The sequence below is a fragment of the Chlamydotis macqueenii genome, chromosome 5, assembly GCF_036417535.1.
Source record: "Chlamydotis macqueenii isolate bChlMac1 chromosome 5, bChlMac1.mat, whole genome shotgun sequence".
In the NCBI taxonomy this organism is placed as follows: Eukaryota; Metazoa; Chordata; class Aves; order Otidiformes; family Otididae; genus Chlamydotis; species Chlamydotis macqueenii.
In genome coordinates, this window is record NC_141560.1 from 59692140 (window position 1) to 59714284 (window position 22145).

Genomic DNA, 22145 nt, shown 5'->3' on the forward strand with positions numbered 1-22145 from the left:
CTAGGAATGCTTTGTGTTGGAATTATGACAGATTTCTCTCCTGGTAATTAATCTATGATGATAAGACACATTTTCATATATTATGAGATAAATAACATGAAAGAATGGGTTTAGGGTTTGTTTTCCTCCCTCACCATCCCCAACTTCAAGAAGAAAATGTCCAGGATATACCAGTTGATAAATATAGACTTACTCAGGTTCGTAATTCTAAATTCCAGCATTTTTCTACTTCTCTCTCTTCTACCTTTCCATTACTCATCTGCACATATATCAAAATGATGAAAAGAGTCCTCACTATACAGATTTTCCTTCTGCCTTTAAACATTATGCTTGCTCACATCTGCAATGCTGTAATGATCAGCCAATATAATTAAAAATTCTTGATGGGTGAAACTCCTTTTCATGAACAAAATACAAATGTCAGTAACAGGAGTTTTGCCTGTCTCAAGATGTTATGAGATTCATCATCAAACTTATGATTTAAAGCAAAAGTACCACCTTTTTATAATTTATAAGAATTTCTTTTCAAAATATATTCTTACTCCAAAAGTGAGCAGTTTAATTCTGATTTCAGGTTCCTCTTCTGGGGTGAGTGGGTGGGCATACAACCCTAAAAACCAGCACATGCTTCACATGAAAACTGGGCCCAAGCCAGCTTCAACTCTAGACAACTATCTGTGTGCAGAGCTTAAAGGATTGAACTTTTGGCCTATGGCCATTTAATGGGTATGGTTGACAACAGCTTATGGTGGAGGGATATAGTGGGCAGCGGTGAGCAGCCCTTTTTCTTTTAGTGTAGTGTTCCAGGAGACAAAAACATGTAGATCTAGATGAAAACAAAAACTAGCTCATTCTGGACTTTCTTCCCCATCTTGTTCCATGGAGGTAAATAACGACATTTAATGATCATTGTCACAACCACAGTGAGATATTTCTGGGCATGCTGCCAGGATAAGGGTGGTATGCGTAATTGAATAAGACGCCCCATGAAGAGCTGAAATAACTCTATATACTTGATTTCATAGAAGAGGGAAGAAAACCCCAGAGGTTCAGTACAATACCTCATGAGTAAAAACATACAGCTGTTGAAAAGATAGGTCTAGATCTCATAATATCAGTTGCATCTTCGGACTAAAGTTTAGAAATAAAACTGCAGAAGAGAAGCTCCCTTGTCTCAAATAATAAAAAATTCTTTCTATTGTTACAAACAACATGGTTACTCATAAGAAAAGAGGTAGAACAAAGAGATGCAGCTGAAGCGGAGAATCTCTTTTCCTGCCTGCTATTATTGTCCATGTTAAGCCTCTGTCCATGACAAATTTTTCTTGAGGCTATTCTATATAGCTTCATAGATGTGTTTGATCTGAAGTTGATTGGTAAAGAAGAAACAACATTCTCAATTTTTATTTTTTTTCTTTTTAGGATTTTCTTGCAACTCTAAGGACCGCAGATAGCACCTTTGGTACACGTATACACCCTTAGAAACTAAAAATATATCTGCACTCTTACAAGTCCTTTTATCTCTCTCTCTCACACATACACACATTATTTATTTAAAGTTTATACAGACTATGAATGCATAGGAACAAATTAGGAACAAATTATTCCAGTTCATCCCTAAGACTGCTAGCAGAACAGAGTCAAAGCAGGAGAGTCAAAGCCTGTTCGCTCCCAGACCACTTGGCCTAAAGCCTTGATAGTTTGCATGATAGTCTAAAGGTGCTTCTTCTGTAAGTTTGAAATGTACTGTACTATAGCCCTTGGATTTTCTTGAACATAATTCACTGTAGAGTATACATAAAATATTAAGTGTTAATATATAATCAATATATTTTTTATTAATGGTCACTTTTTAGAGATTGATACAAATCAAAAAGTCAGTGGTAACATCTTCTTGGCCAGTAACTTTCAGTGACAGCAGAAGTAACTGTGGCTACAAAATAGAGCGTTCTTAGCAGTAAATTTTGTGTGTATCAAATAAACACATATATGAACTGATGTGGGACTAGGTCCCATTCTCCTGTAGAAGAGCAAAACAAAATCCTGTAAGGCAATAAAATCTCACTGAAACTTTTTTTTAAAAGGGTTTATACCACTGTAACATAGATTGCAATGCTACTTATTGACAAATCTGCAAACTTGGCAGTATTTACTCACATCATTTCAAGGTCTTATACACAGAATATAGCATCAACAGTAGAGTTCAACAGCACTGAAGAAATGCTGCCAGAAATCCCATGTGCCTTTGATTAAGTCTTCTTCTGAAGTAAGCTCAATGAAATAGCATCTTCCTTTGCTGGGCCAACTCAAGAACTCTCTTAATCAGAAGTGAACTTTTTGGAAGATAAAATTTAATTTAATCTTTTAAGCAGATGATAGTTTAAAATCCCTGAAAGATGGTGGTTGACTTGCTTATATTAAGATATTAAGAGCCACTCTGGATTTGATCTGCCATTATCTTTTCTTTTTTTTTTTTTTTTTGTTTTTTTGGTTTTTTTTATGTTTTCTATCATTTTCCACCCTAGCAGTTCTTGGAAAGAACTGGACTAGTCTACGAGTTTATGGTTGCTCAATAAACCTCTACAACGGGAGAAGACTCACAGGATACAGGTGAAGGTGATATGCTAATGAAGCTCAGGGAAGAACAGAGAGAGTGCCTGACCATAGCTGTTTCAAAGGAAATTGAACTCAGCTCAACACAAAGGGGACTGGAGGGTGACCTTAAATCAGTTGAGAGGATGAACTGGTGCTGTAAACATTTCTGTCTGAGTTAATCAAAAGAGTATGAGTATCTTTTCCTGAGTTAGCCAGACTAACATGGGGTGTATACGTGGCTCCATCCAACACAGAGTATAAAAGCTGAAAAACCAACAAAATGATCTTTGAAGAGAGCAAGAGGCTTGAGCTAGTTTCAAACCACGTATATCTTCCTGGCAACTGGGGATGCCTGGTGTCTTACAGTGAGCATATTATAAAGTCCAGTAATGAGAATCACACTTGTATTGTGGTTCAACTGTATCATGTAATTCCTGTATTCTGTGAAGTGTAATTTGCACATTGTGATTTCAGTACGTTGCAGTATTGCTCCGCTAAATCAAAATCCCATATAATGTCAAGTATCTACAATTAAGTAAATCTGATATTAAATATTAAACCCTTCATATGTGAAACATCTAGAAGAATCTAGTCAGAGTGTGTTGGAGTCTGACAGAGTTAAAACGGTTATTCACCTCTTTGATGCTAAGACTCAGAGTGTCTGTTACTTCAGAAGGAGTTTTTTTCTTGCTTCAGCTTGATTAATTCTACAGAGAACTCTCGTGTTCTCCCTTTTGGTTAGGTTCTGCCATACTGATCTCTGTTTAGCTGAAATTAGCCTTTGAATTGTGTGCAGAAGACAGGTAGACCATTCTAAGTGCCACATGAATCACAGTCCTTCATTTGACCGCAACATTTTTAGGCATACTATTAAAAAATGTCAGATTTGGAAACCTTTCATTTTACATTTATCTGAAAAACCATAATGTAACTGTATATAAATGTCAAATGAGAATAAAGCTGTGTTCTTACCTGTATAAATATCAAATGAATGGTTATTTCCTCTGATATTTAGGATTCTGAAAGGGCAGAGGTCAAATGAGGTGCCTTCACCAATAGAGATTAGTGGTGGTGATGAACTGGTATATTGCAGAATTCCAAAGCAATAGTTTACACCCATACCCTAGGGTTTGTTGCCCTGAGCACCTCAAGTTAGTGACTTAGGTACAAGATCTTTCTATGGCAGCTGTACAGTAGCCAACAAAACACTTAATTCCTGCCTCCTTCCTCAAATGCTGTTTGTACATTACATGATTTGAAGGAGATGAACTTAGGTATTCAACTTTCCAGGTGATCACTCAAATCACTAAATTATTAGTTATTGTATAGGATGGCTCATTTTCACACTTACTGAAATAGAACAGCAAAACACATTTAAAAATTAAGTATATTTGAATAGGGATGGTAGAGATATAAATGAAAACATCCACATTGTGTATGCCCCTCAGACTAAGAACCATAACTTTTGTACTTTGTGAAACCCATCTGCTTTTTCTTAGGAATCAGCAGAACAGAATTACTACTGAAGTAAATTTTTGGTAAGCAACCCCATACATAAGAACATTGACTGCATTATGAGTAATCTAAAATTGTTACATTAACAAATATAAGGATCTCAAAAAAAAAAAAAAAGAAAATTTGTTCTTTGCTATCTAAATAGGTCCAAAAGGCAGTTTGTCCATGAATAACACCAAACAGCAGTAGATCTCTCAGCCTGGAAACCAGAAGATTATTATATAGAACAATAAACCAAGCCAACAAATTCTTCCTCTAAAAGATTAAAGGACTCTTAATTGTGGTATCTATTTGTAAACATCCACAACATAAATACTTTCTATCCATAGTCATAACTAAAATGTTAAGCAGAAAACAAATGGAAAGGATCATTGTCTAGAAATGCACGCAGTATTCCCCTGTAAAATCCTAAATATATTTGTGGAATGCCTAATGCTATTATAAATCTGGAAATGTTGAGATTCACAGTTCCAAGTACTGATCCTCTTATACACCACACACTGTAAAATGTAAACATAATAAGAAATGCTATTTTACAACACCTGTTTCAAGTATATTAATATACCATAATTATATACTTGTGGTCTTAAAAGAAAGTAGAATTTAGGAAAAGTGCTGCTATATAATCTTATTTCCACTGGGGAAAAAAAAATCCTTACAATTTCTTCCTCAGCTACCTGGAGGTACATCACAGTATGTTTCCCCCACCCTCTCCCCCAAAAAAATCCCAGACTTCAACAAGACTTCCAGGAAAAAAAAAATTTTAGAATTCCAGAGGAACATCTGTTGTGTGCCCTGTGTTGTAGACGTTTCACCTGTTCATTGCAGTATCCTAGAAGAATGCTTCAAATGTGAATAGTCCTCCACAGGCAGTTCCTTAGTAGTTTCTTAGGAGATGTAGAGCTCAGAAGAACCACTTCAACCCTTTCCTTTCTGTCCTTTTTCCTTTACTATTCACTTAATAGAAGCAGGATTCCTTTTATATTGCGGGGGTTTCATAGGTCTTTTGTCTTGAGCACCCTGAGCTGCAACAGGGCTCTCCCTGCAGCCAGCGAGCTACATCTTTGCTCTAGGTTGTGCCAGGAAGTTGGCTTCCAAGGATATCTACTCAGACAACTAACCTGGGTGTTAAAGTAACCAAGGGATTCCACTAGGTGACAGGGAAACTAACATTCAATTTTGTAACACTGCCTGGAGACACTCAAATCTGTTGGCAATTTTTCCTCTTAATGCTTCACATAAAATAATAGTTTTCTTTCTTAATTTCGCCAAAATTCTACCCCTGCACAAGCAAGGGAATTTAGATTGGATTCACATAGTCAGTGAATAACTTATGCTATTCTTTTCAAGTAAGCACTGAGTAGGGATGACATAGAAGCACCTAGATATGGGCCTGAGTCTCTTCTTCCCCATAAGATGTATAGTCAATTCAACTTCTTTCTCTATTCAACTCTGCAAACATGGGGATATGTGTGAAATGAACAAAGTATGTGTATATAAGCATGATGGGTAAAGAGTGTTGATGTTGAACCTGAAATGAAACTAAGGAAAGCATATGATGTGTGAAACATATGGCAATGCATATGTATGAAGTTTGGATCAGGATATGCATCACAAAATAGTAATAGGTTTTTATTCTGGGATAAGAGAGTGATAAAGCAAAGGGGAATAAGAACCTCACACTAAAAACAAGAGAAGTTGGAATCTCCTTCCTCTTTGCTATTTGGCATTTCCTCTTGAGAGAAGCGGAGGAAGTATTTAAATATTTTATAACCTTAATTATTGGAACATACATCTCTTTATTACATTTTTGGAAGCATGTGTTCTATTTGAAATCAGTATGGATATATAAATATTTTTAGGAGATGATTATTCTCTGTATGTAGGTGGAGAAGAACATCAAATTAGTGAGATCTTGCTTTCGTGAGTAACAGAGCAGCTGGTGTTATCCCTCCTTTCCCTCTGCCTCCCTGGCCAAGGGAAAACACCTCCTTTCCTCAATTTTAATTCCCAAAATAAAATAAGAAATGGCTTTGGCTTCCCCCCTTCCATCTGCTTCTCCAGGTAATACTGAAATTGTATCTGCCACGTTTGCAGTTCTTTTACCAGGTCATTGTGGAAGCGTAGGGAAAGAGAAAGGAATAGCATGGAACTATCACAGAACTGTAGAAAACAGAGGTAGAAAAGATCTTTCAGTCTACTTCTCTGTCTAAATGTCTACCAGATTTGTTCTCCAAGCTACTTAATTATGGAAACCTGAAAACGTTATCTAATCTTCTGTGAACCCTTTACACATAAACATCCAAGTTCAGATGCTTAACAAGAGGACCAACTCTTCTCTATCTAAGATGTGAAGCATACACCACAAAATCATGAAGATTAACTTTAAGTACAACTGCAAATCTGTTGTAATTCAGTGCCTTCTGTATTCAAATAGTGCTAGTAGAAATGAAAATGTCCAGTGGTGGTGCTGAAAAAAGAACATGTTTCCCAGTTCTGGGAAGTTATAAAATTCTTTGAAAATGTTCAAGTCCAATAAAGGTACTCAAGATCATTATTTGGAAAAGGCTTCAAAAACTTATTTTTCCCTTCTCTACATAGAGATGTGGTTGCAAAGCAACAAACAACAACAGATACTATGGCTCCAGTTTATACAGCTGAAGCTTTGAAATCTTTAACTCTCTTTTTTTTTTTTTTTTTTTTTTTTACTATTTCACAAATTTACTCTTAGGCATTCAACAAAGTTTAACCTTTATGTGGCTCAGAGGTCTGTTTTGTTCACCTCTTCTGTGTACTGTCTTCCTGACTGCATACTTTCTTTGCTTACCAGGTTTGATGGAACAGCACTGAACTGTTGCACCTGAAAATCTGGCCCAATATCTTCCCTAAGAAACCACCACAGAAACATAGCAACTTCATGTTTTTAGAAAAGTATGAACTCTTTCTCTCAGTGTTACTCATGGATAACAGAAAAGGGTAATTTTTTAATTCTTATCAGAAAAAAAAAAATTGTCATGATTCAGAAACTAATTTTGCTAGAAGACTGTAACTACCGGAGTGAAATATCCATGTAAAAAATGATCATGGTTGACACTGCAGTGTATTTTCTAATTGCTTGTGTTATCACATAATTCAAAACATTTGGATTTTCTTCTGAAGGCTGACTCACCATAATTCAGGCAAGTAGAGATAGCCATGAAATCCTGAAGATAGTTGAGTACTTCATGCAAAGTTAGCTAAATAGATTTATCTGTAATTTTATAGACAGGAAACTATTTTGCTGTTTTCTTACTCATTTGCCATCACAACTTTAACATTAAATATAAACATAAATAAAATTTAAAACTGGATTCAACCATTAGAAAAAATGTATAAAATAAAATATTATATTCTTATCATATGTTAGACTTGACCTGCAAATATTTATTTTGACGTAAGCTACACATGTATTCAAAGAGCCAACCATAACTACATCATTCAGACTTCCCAAACCACAGGGGATTTCACTTCCCCTCCTGTCTTGAAAAAGACAGCTTGTGTGCTGAAGGCTTCCTCTGCTGCTGGGGCATTCCACGCTGTAAATTTTATGTTCATGTCATTAAAGATATAGGAAGGGTCCTGTTAGGACTAAAATAGCGTGAGTCATTTCGTACTACACCAACACAACTTTCTCGCTCCTTTTCTAACTTTCCAGTAGCCTGACACCCAGAGATCAAACCGAGGAGCAGCCGAGTCAGGCACGCAAGAATGTCGCTGCTGCTCTAGATTGCTGAGCTCTGAAAGACAGCAGGAAGAGGGCGCTGCTCTTCTTCACTTCGGGTCCTCTGTCAGTCCAGCAGAAAGTGTTAAGAAATAACAGAGAGCCTGTGGTTGCTCCCTGAAAGGCCCCTGGGATGAGCCGCTGGATCTGAGGGGCAGGAGAGGGCAGGGAGACCCAGGAGACAAAGGCTAGCAGCTGGGCTCTGCAATGAAAAACATCACATTTACAATCAAGCAATGTGGTTGGGGTGCCCTGGCTCATCCTGGAGGCAATGAAAGGTGTTATGCAATATCTAGATACAGAATCTCTTCACAGACCAAGCTCAGAGCACTTGACAAAGTAGAGCTTGACAAACTGTGAAAAACCCAGCGTTTCAGATGATATCTAAAGTGGCGTGCTGGGCTGAACAGGGGCTGAACAGCCCCACGAGGCTACTGGTTAATTTTGCTGAGTCTACTGCTGTTGACGTCTTGAATTAGTTTACAGCCATCCCTAACAAAGTGGTTAGGGACTCCCCACATCAAGGGAGCTCCGAGATGCTTTCACTGTCTTTAGCCTTTGAACTAAGAGTACCTAAGACACCGATAAACAGCAATTGCAAGAGCAAGAACAGCTTTAAATTTGCCCCAACAGAGATATGCCATTGTTTTCACCCCCTCACACATTTTCCTTGTCCTGTCAGCAATTTCCTCACTTTCTTCAGCCTAAGGGACAACGGCTCTGCACAGCACCCACTTATGCTAGCAGCCAGCAATCTTTCAGTGTTTACTGGACAAAAAGGACTCCATTTTTGGTCTAAATACTCCGATACAAAAATCCATTTCTATCCACCAACACATTTAAGTGCCTGTTGAAATGCTTTGCTGAATGAGGATTAGAAGCAGACGGCTCTCTGGGCAAAACTCCTCCTTCCTAACATAGTGAAAAGTCACTCCTTAGTACAGAAAATATCAGTATGCACACAAAAATCACCTGAGATATGTCTTAGGGCAATTGTACTGAAGCAAAACCTTTTCAATGCTTAATGTATACATTACTCTGGGAAACTTAGGAGATTTGTGTTTGCTTTCAGGTGTGTGTGACTAATTAATCATGAGGCAGCTGGCCAATTTTTTCCTTGATTCAACACCTTGAACATTAGTGGAGATGCAGTAGGGGATACATGATGCCCAGAACAACATCCATTACTAGCTACAGTCATGAAATTAGTTTACTAACCTGATCTTAACTTGGCAGTGAGAAGTTTTAAATATTTACCCATCAATTGCTGCAAAAATTGAACAATAGGATGTCATTTTCTCCTTCATACTTTCTTCTCAAACTAATAAATTATCCTCAGAAATAACTGGTACCAAAGGCAGGTGTCCACAATTAGGCCAAGAGAGGACCACATTACATTCATTTTCCACTGTGATCTAAAAAATGCCTTGCTTCCTGTTAGCCAAAGTGATTATGTCTGTGGTTGTCTTTCCCATAACCCTGTGTCTTCATCAGTGTGAAATGCACACTGGCTCCAGGATAAAAGATGTTGTGCTATGGAAGTGTGTGAAGTCATAGACACAGCACTCTACCCTCACCACCGAAAGACAGGACTGAAGTCATTGCTGAAACTTGAACCAGGGATGAGAGTAAACAAGAAAGATGTAAGCAGGAAAAAAAAATTAAAAGTATGGCAGCTTATACAGCAGAAGTGATCTTTTAAGTCTCTTCTCTTTCAGTGACAAGTCTAGACTGGCACTGAAGTGTCCAGGCACAGTGAACCACAGGTATTTGAAAGCTCCCTGCCACAGGGGAACTCTTAGTCCTGAAAGGAGTTACGCTAACCTTTTGAAAGCCTTCTGCTTTTTCTCGCTTTCTAGCTAGAGAACTTCCCTCTGCCCAAGCATAAATCTGCTGCAAAGGCAGTTTTTCATTCCAGATGTTTTGGAGTGGTATGATTCCTGAATAGCAGTACTTGGGGAGAAGGAGAGGGAACTCCTCAGGGGAGTTCTGTGAAATTTACCTCCCATAGTACACAAATCTCAGAACATAATTTAAAACCAAGCAAAAAAAGTTATCACTCAGTTTCGGAACAGGACTAGCACAAGTCAGCTCTGAGACAGTATTGCCTTTTAAAAGGTTCCTGTATGGCTTCCCCTGTTTACCAGGTGATGGTGACAAACATGACAGAATGTCTCCAGTGATGAAGTAAACGAGTTGAACAGAATTGGAATTTCCCAGCTCTTCTGCAACAGCCCTGAGAACAGGTGCTTACTTCAACTTGTGCCAATGTGGGATTCACCAAGGAACAACATTCTTACTATATGTTTTAAAAGACTGACTGTGAACCTCTTCTGCCTCTACCAGTTAAAGAAGTATTCATAGAGGCATTTCATTTGACAAATATTTCCGTCTTCTTATGGAGCTCGAATCTAAGACAGCTTTGCACTCCTCCTTCAGAGGAGACGAAGAGGGGAGTAGGTTGTTTTGCATAGGTTCTTTATGAAGTCTTGAATTGCTCTAGTATCCCAACAGACCAATATTCAATGAAGTCAGGATTTGAATGCTCTAAGTTAAAAAAAAAAAAAACAAATTTGGAACTTAAAGCATTCAAATCCTGAGTTCATCAAATGTATCTAAATGTCTTTATTTTTGAACTCTAAGATACGTAAAAAATGTGAGCCTAAGATATTTTACAGTATCCATTTAGAAAGAAATACAACTTAAATCGGTGCTAGAGTGGAGGTCACCACAGTGTTAGTCAAACACAGGATCTCTCACCTCTGTGGAGCTCTTATGTTTATTTTATGAAGCAAAGACTCTCAAGTGCTGCAAATATACCTGAGCTACCATTATATTGCCTTCCACGCAGCACATGCAAGACTGCAGCAACTTATAACGGGTAAGATTTAGTGAGACGTGTTACTGGATACTCAGTGCTGATAGTTGCTAATGCACAGATGCGTCAACAGTACTTCAGTGTAACTCTTCTAACACAGAGGTTGTATTTGCCGTGTTGTGGTTTGGTTAAATATCTCCACCTTCAAGTCAAGTCAAATGAAAGATACTCGCAATTTATCTGAAAAGGAAGCCAGTTGCCTTAGGAAAGCATGTGCACTGCGGGTATGAACGATGCGACACACAGTGCTATTGATTACCTGTGCTTTGAGGTGTTTCTGCCCTATTCTGGGTATAATTTACCGCAAGATCATCTGTCCAACCACTGATAGGAGCCAATCTGTGAACAAGCTGAACAATCTTCCCTGAAATGATGGAAGAAATCAGCAGCTGATTATATACACAATTTTATTTCCAAACACAACATTCAGAGTCCATTACAGATATCTGTAAGAACTGAGTCACGAGAGGGATGGGGTCAGGCAGAGTGCCAGAATCACTCACTGTTCTCAGAAGTAAATAACAATCACTGAAGTTATGCATTTATAGCCCGTTTCCTCCATCTTCCTTTGAGGTTTATTCTGTCTGGAAATCAACAACTTGCAATCTGCACATTTCCTGCTAGCAGTTTGGAAAAGCAGGGACAATGGCCTTGACCAGTAGTCAGAATTCAGTTCAGAAGAGGGTCTCTTCCCACTGCAATCTGAAGGGGTAGCAGTATCTGGCCCAGCAGCATGGGTCTTTCTAGGCTCCATATTTGCATTTTGTAAAAACAGAATAAAGCAAAATATAAGGTAATTTTTAAAACCACTCTCTCTTCTTCAAAAAGATTGATCGGAGGCAGTGGTTGGCACCTAGAGTTGCTAAACAAAGAAAATTTGAATTTTGCATTTTGGCTAACAGTGCTGATGCCCTCAGAAAAGCTGCCTGGAGCTCCTGTTACAGCTAACCAGAAGAACATTTCACTCATTGGCATACGTGTCATGTAGAGAGTTGCCAGTGGACCAGGAAATAATCCTTTAGATTCCACCAAAGCTGTTGAAGCCAGCCCAAGACAGCAAGATGCTTTTCCCTGGTACATTCACACATCTGTGCAGGAAGACAGAAGCACAGCATAAGCTGTTGTGTTAACGAAGCCCCAAATTCTCAGCAGACTGTTTGCTTTAGGCCTCCTGCTACAGAGAGACCTAACTGAAAGCCTATCCTGTTTGTCAGCATGGGTTTCAACAACTTTTTTTTCTTTCTTAGGGCCTACCCTCTCGTGGGGAGCTCTGTGGGAGCTCTAGGCCCTGTGGTGCAGACAGCACACACAGGGTAGGTACCATGGAGTTGCAGTGTGCCAACACCCCTAGGAACAGCAGCTTCATCCAGGCCACCACAACCCATGTCATTATCACAGCTCCTCAAATCCTCAAAAGTATCCTTATTTGAGCCCCTCCCCTATGTGCCAGGCAAGAATGGACCCTGAGAGGTATCTGAGGTAGAGACAAGGCTCTAGCATCTTATATGAAAGTGTGCCAGACCATGTCCTCACAGCATCCCTAAACTAGACCGTCTTCTACATCAGATTTTACTTCATTACTGCATGTGGAAACACATCCTGCTGAAACAGCGAGCTATAGACCTTTGTTATCCACTCCAAGAGCAAATGATCAAGTTGGAAATGTGTCTTGTAATGTGCTTATTTCTGCACTGCTGTGTCCATCTCACACCACAGGCACCGGCTTTCTGGACTATCCAAGGAAGACAGCAATGCCTGCAGTGTTGAGCATTCAGTTCCCAGAGCTAAGCATCCTTCTTCCACTGAATGAAGTTGCTGTTCTCAGCATGGATGAGCCTTTTCAGGGTCTTATTTTTCTAAGTTTGCTGAGAGAATTAGCACCTACAGGAGCTGGGGCACAGTAGTTATGCTATGTAAGCCAGACAGGCCCCCTGAGCACTTTTCTGCCTGTCCTGTTTTCTAATAACTGGTACCTCTCAGCTTCTCCACACAGCCCCTCAGATAAGCACTACATCAGTAACAGCAAACTGGGGCCACCCAAATTAATGAGCAGGATTCTGTCACAGACAGGTTTGTCTGCTACACACAGATGCTGAAATCCCAGTTTTCTGGAATGCTTTCTTAATTTCCACATTAAATCCCAGAAAAATAATGATCCCCTCTCTTACCCTAAAGCTGCTACCTATGGCTTCTGATGCTTATGGCAGCATCTCCAGAAGCCAGCTTAGCTGGCTTTTTGCAACATGTCTTCCAACTGATGACGAGACGTGTAGCTACAGAGCCTAGTCACAAATAGGGTGTGAGGTAGATGCTAATGCTAACGCAGTGACAAGCAACTTCTAACCTCTGGCTCTAAATCCAGAGTAAACTCTGTGGCTCCCTGCATGCCCACACCAATGACAAATAGTGCATGGCTAAAGGGTATTTGGTGCCTCCAAATGCAAATGTGAGGTGTGTTGGAAGCCTCGTTTGCTCTTTTGCTTAACCTGCTCTTTCCTGCTGGGTTTGGGGCATGTAGATGAACACAGAAAATGGCAGAGAACACATACTCAGCCTTGCAGGTCCTACAGTAGCCTGAGGGCTGCCAGCACACCAACAATAGAGCCAACAAGCTCCTCAGCTATAAAGCTGGCAAGCATCTAGTGCCCTATATTGTCCTAGCCCTACACTGCCTGCTCCCTGCCCACCCTTTTACACACCTCTAAGGCTCTCAGCTTCAGAGACTTCCTGATCTTTGCTCAGGTACACATTTGTCTATGCCCACAGCCAGCATACACACCCTGCAGCAAGCAGTGGGCCCTCAGAGAGCCCTTGAATGCTAGCCAGCCCTGCTCATACTCATGCAGGGTCCAAAGGTCCAAGGCAGCAGCCCGGTGCTAGGGCAGGGCATCAGAGGCTCAGGAGGGCTGCAGGAAGCAAAGACCCAAAGTGCGAGGGGAGGCCCGGATAGGCACAGAAGAAGGCAGAGGCAGTGCCTCCAGCAAGTGCTGCGCCCCACCAGGCACCCACACACAGAGCCCACTGTGCCCACTCTGCCTGGCATCCCACTCCTCCCAAGTTTACATTCTGGGCCAGCTTGCTTTTTTAAAACTCACTCTTTTTTTTTTTCTGCTCAAGAACTGTATTTTTTTTTTTGCATTCTCCTTTCATGGCAGCCATTGCACACGTAGCTATATTATTGTCAAATATGATAGCCATGATATGTATAAAGACACATACATATATATGTGTATTTAACATAGCTCTGCACTTCTCCATCTCCTGAACTTCTTCCCAGATAGATCTACCCCATCCAAGTCACATCAAGGCTCCTGTCCACTCCTAGTATTTTGTTCCATTTCTTCTAGCACAGCAAGCAGGAAAGAATGCACAAAAATACATTCAGGCTACCACTGCTGTATTAGATTCAGGCACAGAAGATGAAGCTTTCTCTAAACCTAGTCAAGTATAAACTTGCTCTATACATAAGTCTTTAATGGATTTTGTAGTGTTCTTGGTATAACATGGAACACTTGAACTCAGTGTAGCCAGCAGGTCAAGGGAGGTGATTCTGCCCCTCTACTCTTCCCTGGTGAGACCCCACCTGGAGTACTGCATTCAGCTCTGGAGCCCCCAACATAAGAAGGACATAGACCAGTTGGAGTGGGTCCAGAGGAGGGCCACGAAGATGATCAGAGGGCTGGAGCATCTCTCCTATGAGGACAGGCTGAGAGAGTTGGGGCTGTTCAGCGTGGAGAAGAGGAGGCTCCGGGGAGACCTTATAGCGGCCTTCCAGTATCTCAAGGGGGCCTACAAGAAAGATGGGGAGAGACTGTTCAGTAGGGCCTGTTGTGACAGGACTAGGGGTAACAGTTTTAAAAGAGAGGGAGGTAGACTTAGATTAGAGATTAGGAAAAAGTTTCTTATGAGGATTGTAGAGCACTGGAACAGGTTTCCCAGAGAGGTGGTTGATGCCCCATCCCTGGAAACATTCAAGGTCACGTTGAATGAGGCTCTGAGCAACCTGATCTAGTTGGGGATGTCCCTGCTCCTTGCAGGGTGGTTGGACTAGATGACCTTTGAAGGTCCTTTCCAACCCTAACCATTCTATGATTCTAAGAAGTACTAAACACAAATTGCATTTCAAACTTCAGAATATTTCAGCTTCCAGTACAATTTGTTCTCATTAAAACTCCAAACTCACTCTTTTCTGATCCCCAGAATCATCACAGATGGAAAATTTCATGACCAATGATTAATATCCAACTTTGTAAGTCTACATTGCCTATTGAATAAATATTCCAGTGAATAAAGCTGGCTTCAGTTGCATTAGGTCAAGTTTAGCAGTTAGCTAGTGTGAGGGAGTTTTCTTAATGAATTCTATATCTATAGAGATGTTCAATAAGGAAAAAGATTTCAAGGTGATTTCTTCTGACCTATTTTTTTTTCATTGTGTACTAAATAGGCTTTATTTCATGGACTTTGAAAAACTTTATTACTCTTCAGAATTTGTTTAATCAGAGCAACAGCAACAGAGCTAACATGTATCAACAGAAAAAGATTTTTTTTCTTTTTTTTAAGACTTCAAGTGATTTAATAAGGTAGTTTAAAAGAGCAATATGCAATAATTTGCACTAACTTGGAGAGAAACTAGATAACTTACCTTCTGAGAATGGAATCTGTCCCTTGAATACTCTAACTCCTTCTGTTTTCCCCACAGATACTGTATTTGCATCAGTGTTCACAAATGTTCTACAGTGATAGCAGAATATATGTTGTGGAAAGCAGAGCTCCACACAAAGAGGGAAAATCTGCCTATGAGAGAAATAATTGTTCAAACTAAATGGTCAGCAAGACACGTTGTAGGACAGCTTGGTTCCAGGGATGCCTAGAAACAAACCTACTGGTATCAGTTCTGAATTTGGTTCAAGTTCTTGAAGAAGTACTTGTTCATCTCCTCCACCAGCACCCTTGTACAAACACAGTTTGAATGCAGCAGCCTTAAAAGGGAGATAAGAAGTATACGTACCTTTTAGTTGTGGTAGGTTTTACATTCATCATCTATTGCATTTGCAGGATATCATCTATACACACGATATAAAAAAGCATGTGCCTTTAAGTTTATTTAATTCTGAAACATTTGCAGACCACTATCCTTGCACTTGTTTCCCAAAAATTATCCTAATACTACTCCTTCCTGCTTACCCACATCAGACATCTTCTGATTCCTTTGGTTATTTATTTATTTATTTATTACTTATTTCTGTTATGTAAACATCCTAAGGCCCCAGTTAGAATTTCAGCTCCCGCCGTTCTAGGAGTTCACAAGACGGTTCATGTTGACATGCCCCGTTCTGGAGAGTATCTGAGCGCTCATGTGTGCATCAGTACAATCTAGAAGGTGGCATGATTCACAATATCAGGAAGAATATTTGAATAACACAGTTTTCTGCTGTGCTTAGCCTGTTAGTCATCACACTCTTCCATGACCTTCCTTTATGTCATTTACTTTGCTGTCTTTTCCAGCTTCCAACAATGACAACTTTCTACATCTAACAGTTGAATTATACAGTTGTATCTTCCAAAACTGCACCAAATCATCCTGGATGACTAGATTCAGTTTAATACAAATCAGTCCTTGTCACTGGGATCACAGGAAGCTAAGGGTCAAACAATCAACTGAATTAAGGAGAAGATATTGGGATTCTTTTTATAAATTTGACAGATTGACTACAACTCATAATCTCAATGTAATATCACAGAAACAAATATAGAAAAACAGTATTAGAAATTATTATAGATCAACTCATTTATAATTTCCTATGACCTAATTTTATTTTTTAATTCTAAGAAATGAAGGCAGTAGATTCTATGAAAAGTTCTGATGAAACTGTGGTGTAATCTTAAAAATATTCTGGAAACTTGTGTCTGAACACAGGCTTTCACCATGTTGTTTGGAGGCGTTCTTTTTTACTGGGTTTTTTTTTAAGTTTAAACAGAAGAGTGTTGGGGTTTTGTTTATTTTTTAAAGAAAAAAAATCAGATTAATTTGCAAAGTAATAAAATACTTTAAGTTACTTTAAGTAGTTTATTCTGTCTTCATACAGCTGGTTACAATAGGCCAGTTGACTCCAGCTCATCATATAGAAGACATTTTTAGCATAATTATTAGAAATAATACCAGGATAATTCTGGTATTATACTAATCAGAAACATGTGCACCACTAAGTATATGAAGAATTGTATATTTATGGGTATAGATAATTTCATTACATGAAACAGAATGCTATGTTAAGCAGATGTTCTCAGGGTAAAGCCTATCTGATGTGCGATAACTTGCTACACAACGATTAATTTTGTCACAAAACAATTATTTAGCACAGCAAAGACAACTAAAAATATTACCCAAGGTATTCATGCAACTAAAAGTTCACTGGTTTATTTCTCTTATTAAGAGTTACAGTCTGAAACATCTTACATTAATTTACAATAATGAGAAAGATCCTTATGCTTATCTCATGTAGGTGACATTAAGTCGTTCAGTTAATGCTAATTATTATTTCAAAATTAAATCCTGTTTTATAAGGTTAAACATTGTTTGAATCATTTGTTGCTAAAAAAATAACATCAGTCTACAACCACACAGAAAGTAGAAATTAAAATTTTTACAGCACCACTACCATCGCTATGAAGATACAACGCCAAGTGTTACAACATTCTGCAACAGTTATCACTTCTCCCAGTATTTAAGATGGCAAAAATTCCCTCTTCTCTATTGTGCACACAGGATCTACAGTAAAAGGGGAAATTTTGATTCATAACATTAGATCAAGGGTAACAGAAGTGCTTCTGTGTCATTTACTTTTTTATGTAGAAAATAAACAGGGCTGTGGAGCAAAAAGGATTCTTCTTCAAGAAAAGGTAGGTTTTTCTCCTTAGCCTCAGACCGTATGCCACACTGATAAAGTCCTCTCCTTCCACAGATAGCAATGAAAATGGCCTGTGCACACAGGGGCAACAGAGAAGTAAATTTGAGATCCACCATACAGACTGAAGGCAAGATGCTGGTCTCAGAGCAACTGTGCAGAGCTAGAACAGTGTGCCTACAAGATGAGGTGCAGAGCAATGAACCCAGAGATTGTCAGTAACTCATGCACAGAGCAAGAAAGCCCAGGGTCAACCAGTTAAAAATACATGGATGTTTCACAGCTTTTGTTTTCCTGAACACTTGTTGAAACCAATCACTCTGATTTGTGTGCCACTCAGTAACATGAAATAGAAATGTTCAGATCTGTAGCCTTCTTGGGAGGGAGTACAGCAAGAACCGGCTTGCTTCCCTTAGTGAAGAGCACACAGACCACAGCAAAGCCACTGTGTTGGGCTTTCCCTAGAAGCTGGGACACCATGGTCCTCTCCTCCCAGCACCCTACCACCAGGCCTCTAACTCACCCATGCACTCAGAGCAGAACTGCAGCATCTGACCCATTCTAAAGTGCTCCATTGCCACAGAGGTGGTTGGTGGGTCATTGCAACTCACTGACACACTGCATCTGGCATGGGAAGCCATGAACAGTAGAGAGGTGGGGGCTGTGCAGCCAGAGGGAAACTATCTTGAAATACCTTCCTGGGACCTCACCACAACAGTATATTTCACCACAGACATAGCAAGCCTTTCTCACCACCCTTCCTCTTGTTCTGGCATCCCTTAGCCATTTGTCTCACTGACCACACTGCCTCATACCTTCTTCCAGATACCTTCTTCCCTGTCCTCCTGCCCCACAAAGGGAGCCGGGACCCTGTTCACGACGCCAGCCAGGAACACACAAGGACCTGGGTTCCTTCCCCTCTGTTCTGCTAATTCACCCCCGCCTTCATCCTCCCCTGTAAGCCTGTTTGCTGCCCTTTGCTGCAGGTCTGGCAGCCCCATTCCTGGAATGGGGAATGCTCACCAGTCTGCCACAGAAAACCACTAGCAGCTCTTGAGCTGGAGCAGGAGGCCCCATGCAGCCAGCTAGGACATAGTTCTCCCTCTTGGCAGCAACACAAGCCATTTCCCTCCTCCGCCCAGACCATGGTAATTCTTTCAGGGCAGCAGTAAGAGGAACACAGCACCACATCACCCCATCCTGAGAGGCTCTGCTTCCCAGCTATGGCCTAAGGCCACTGCCTCTTCCTGTCACAGCATGACCAAGATGTGTCCTTATGACATGACAGGCTGCACTACCTCATATACCACAAAACATGGCATGACAGTTCAGCAAGGCTGCACTTGGTAGTATTCATTTGCTCTTAACAGTGTAGGGAAGGGATTCAGACACTGGCTCTTGATGAGGGTTGCATCTGTCACACTCTGGACGTGGTATTATTCACATACAAGAGTTAAATACCACATACCAATGCAATGAAATCCAGGGAGACTGACTCCACACCCAAGGAAAGGGAGCATTTGTCCTGGCTACACTGCAAAATCTCAGTACCTTTCCTGAGGGGGCACACAGAGGACGTTTGGCACCCGCTGCACCACTGCCAGTGACCGAAAGACAGGGGTCTTAAGTCCATCTCCAAATGAGTGGGATTGTGGCCACCTCCCTTCAAGACAGAAGGCCCAGAAGGTACATTACACTGAGGAAATGCTTTGCATGGCCAGAGGACAGTGACAGAATCATAGAATTGTTATGGTTGGAAGGGACCGTTAAAGGTCATCTAGTCCAATCTCCCTGCAAAGAGCAGGGACATCTCTAACCCAATCAGGTTGCTCAGAGCCCTGTCCACCCTGGCCTTTAATGTTTCCAGAGATGGGGCATCTATCACCTCTCTGGGCAAGGTGATGTAACGTGACGGTGGACAGAATAGCATGGACACAACATTTTGATCAACATAGTTCTCCCTACAGGCCCTTTCAGAATAGCCTTCTCACATAAGAAACACAATCTGAGGAAAAGGACAGAGTTTGGGAATCTCTAACAGTGTTTTGCCATAGATGCCTTTTGCGGCCAGTCTGGTTGAGGAATATCTTCGTACATCTACTTCTCTCCAGCAAGACAGGGAAAGTAGCCCTTCTTTGCTCAATGGGGTCATTGCAAGGTGGTCAGATGAGATGGGGAATATAAGGATTAAGGCTCATGTAAGAACTTTATACACGTTTAAACAGTGATGTACAAGAGCATAATTTATGCAAAGCCTGCATTTAAAATGGGGCTTGTGTGTTCAACTGCAGGTGCTCAGAGGACAGAATTTTATACTACTTGGAAGAGCCAATGACTCATGCTGTCCGAGGCCTATGTACAGGGAAAGCACTAGGATTCAGCACAGAATCTGTTCTGTTGTAACTTCTGCAAACAGCCCAAAATGGAAGTGTCCAGCGGGTCAGGGTCTGTTTTCCATTAGTTTGGCACCCTGGTTTTATTCTGGTATCACTTAATTTAAACCAGCATGAACACACTGTAATCCAGACCCAGAGCATTCAAGCTAATATTCAATCCTTTGCTTATTCCTCCACATGCCTCATACAACATATAGTTTGGAGAAAAATTACACATTACACCTTTTGCAATTCTTGCACTCACTGCTTTGGACTAAAACTATTTCAATCTTAGCTCTGAATTTTCTTCATAGCAATAGTTAAGAGACACATAAATCTTGCTCTCACTTTCAGCGAGACCAAATATGAACCCAGCTTTGTTGTGGTAACATGCATTAATGGCAGCCCAGAGTTCATCCCAAACCATACTACTTAGCCTATCTCTCCTCACTACATTTTAGATTTACTGATGAAGCAATAGGGCAGAGCTCTACAAACTTCTGCTTGGCACCATTCAGTTACAGAAATTATGCGCATTCTCTAATTCAGAGACCCATGAAGTATTTTTAGTACTCAAAAGGTATTATCTGGAAAGGAATCAGAATTCTGTTCACCAAAATATTTATATGAGCTGAAAAAGCCAAACTCTGCCAAAACGGAGCTGGCAAGCTTCCCTAGAGTTTCTCTGTCAGTGTATAAAACACAGAAAGCAGCCCCACGTACCACAACTCCTCTGTGCGTGCCCAGGGCTGGTTAGTTTTTTAAGTACAGTGCCAACTATTTGTATGGCCTCAAAAATCTGGAAACTTTAGAGCGCAGCAGCCGAATAAAGGATCTTGGGAACATCTCTCTTGACTCTTGGGCTGTGTACTTGAAGTAGTTCTGTGGATGTGCCAACACATCAAACAATGCTTTTATCAGTTTCTTGTCCTAGAAAAAGGAAAGTTTAATGATTGATTAACTCATAAAAGATTATAGGCATTTTACTTTTCAAGTACTGATGTTTCAGGGGCTCTGAAACTAGTGGAGCAAGGCTGACATTCAGGGAAGTCACTGGAGTTTCACATTTTTCACTAGCGGCACCAGGATTTCTCCCCTCCTCATACTTCCAAGAACAGCAAATTAAAAACACAAAACAAAATACAAACCAAACAAACACTGTATCTGATATCCAGGAAAAGAAAGGTTCACTTGGGATGACATCCACTCAAGTTGCCCATGAAACTGTCCCCTAACCAAGATCAGATAAGTGAAATCCACAAAGAGAATTTTTTTGCCCAGGGAGGAAAAGCCCTTGCTAATCTACAGGCTACAAGTAGCAGCACCAATTGCTTCTCCAAAAGATTAAATCCCATGTCCCTCAGTTTGCTCCACTTATTCCTTCCCACATAGTCTATGTGAGGCTCACAGGGCTATCTTCACCATAGATTTCTGCCGGGCAAAGAGTCTCATATCCATTGCTCTGCAAATCAGGATGTGCAGATTTATCCCACTTCCCTGAAGTAGTATGTGTCTACTGCACCAAGGAAGAGATCTCATGAAGAGCAGGAGGCAACCTTACTGGCACAAAAGTATCATTTGCAATCAAGATCAACATGTTTAGCAGAAGGACCATACCTTAAGTATTTCTTGATGATTTTTAGATGCATAAAGTCTACCATCCCGAACAATGTCTTCTATTAGTTCTTGGTAATCCTCTGTGGAGAATGCACAAGAGAGTAATTTGCAGATTCACTTCACTTACACACTCAATAACTCCCCTGGTTAGACGTGTAAGCCCTACCCTCAACATAACCAGTAGTACTTGGCTCTCATATTAGCAGTCTGAAAATATTCCAAATGCTCTTTCGTAAAGGAACTACAAATACCGTTTACTATGAAAACAGTGTATTCTGCTGAGCTGCTCAACATCAATCTGTCAAAAGCAAAGAAAATCACAGTGCACCTAGGATTGCAGTGCTTACTGTAACCAAGTAACCTGCTTCAAATCAGCTACACTGCAGAAACTTATATGTAAATCTCCACAACCTGACTTCTTTCTAAAGTAAGAAGGAAAAAAAAAAAAAAAGAGGTAAGAGGAAGCTTTCCTAAAATGCAAACTCCTTGGTCAATCAAAA

At 40.3% G+C, this 22145-nt stretch overlaps 1 protein-coding gene across 1 annotated transcript in view; it reads right to left on the bottom strand.

Annotated features, from left to right (window-relative positions):
• Window positions 1-20805: 20805 nt before the first annotated feature.
• Window positions 20806-22145, bottom strand: part of LOC147600600 (signal peptide, CUB and EGF-like domain-containing protein 2) — a 57922-nt gene continuing 56582 nt past the window's right edge. The window contains 2 exon segments of the mRNA XM_086750211.1: window positions 20806-20958; window positions 21646-21725. Coding sequence (XP_086606337.1) covers window positions 20806-20958; window positions 21646-21725 — 233 coding nt within the window.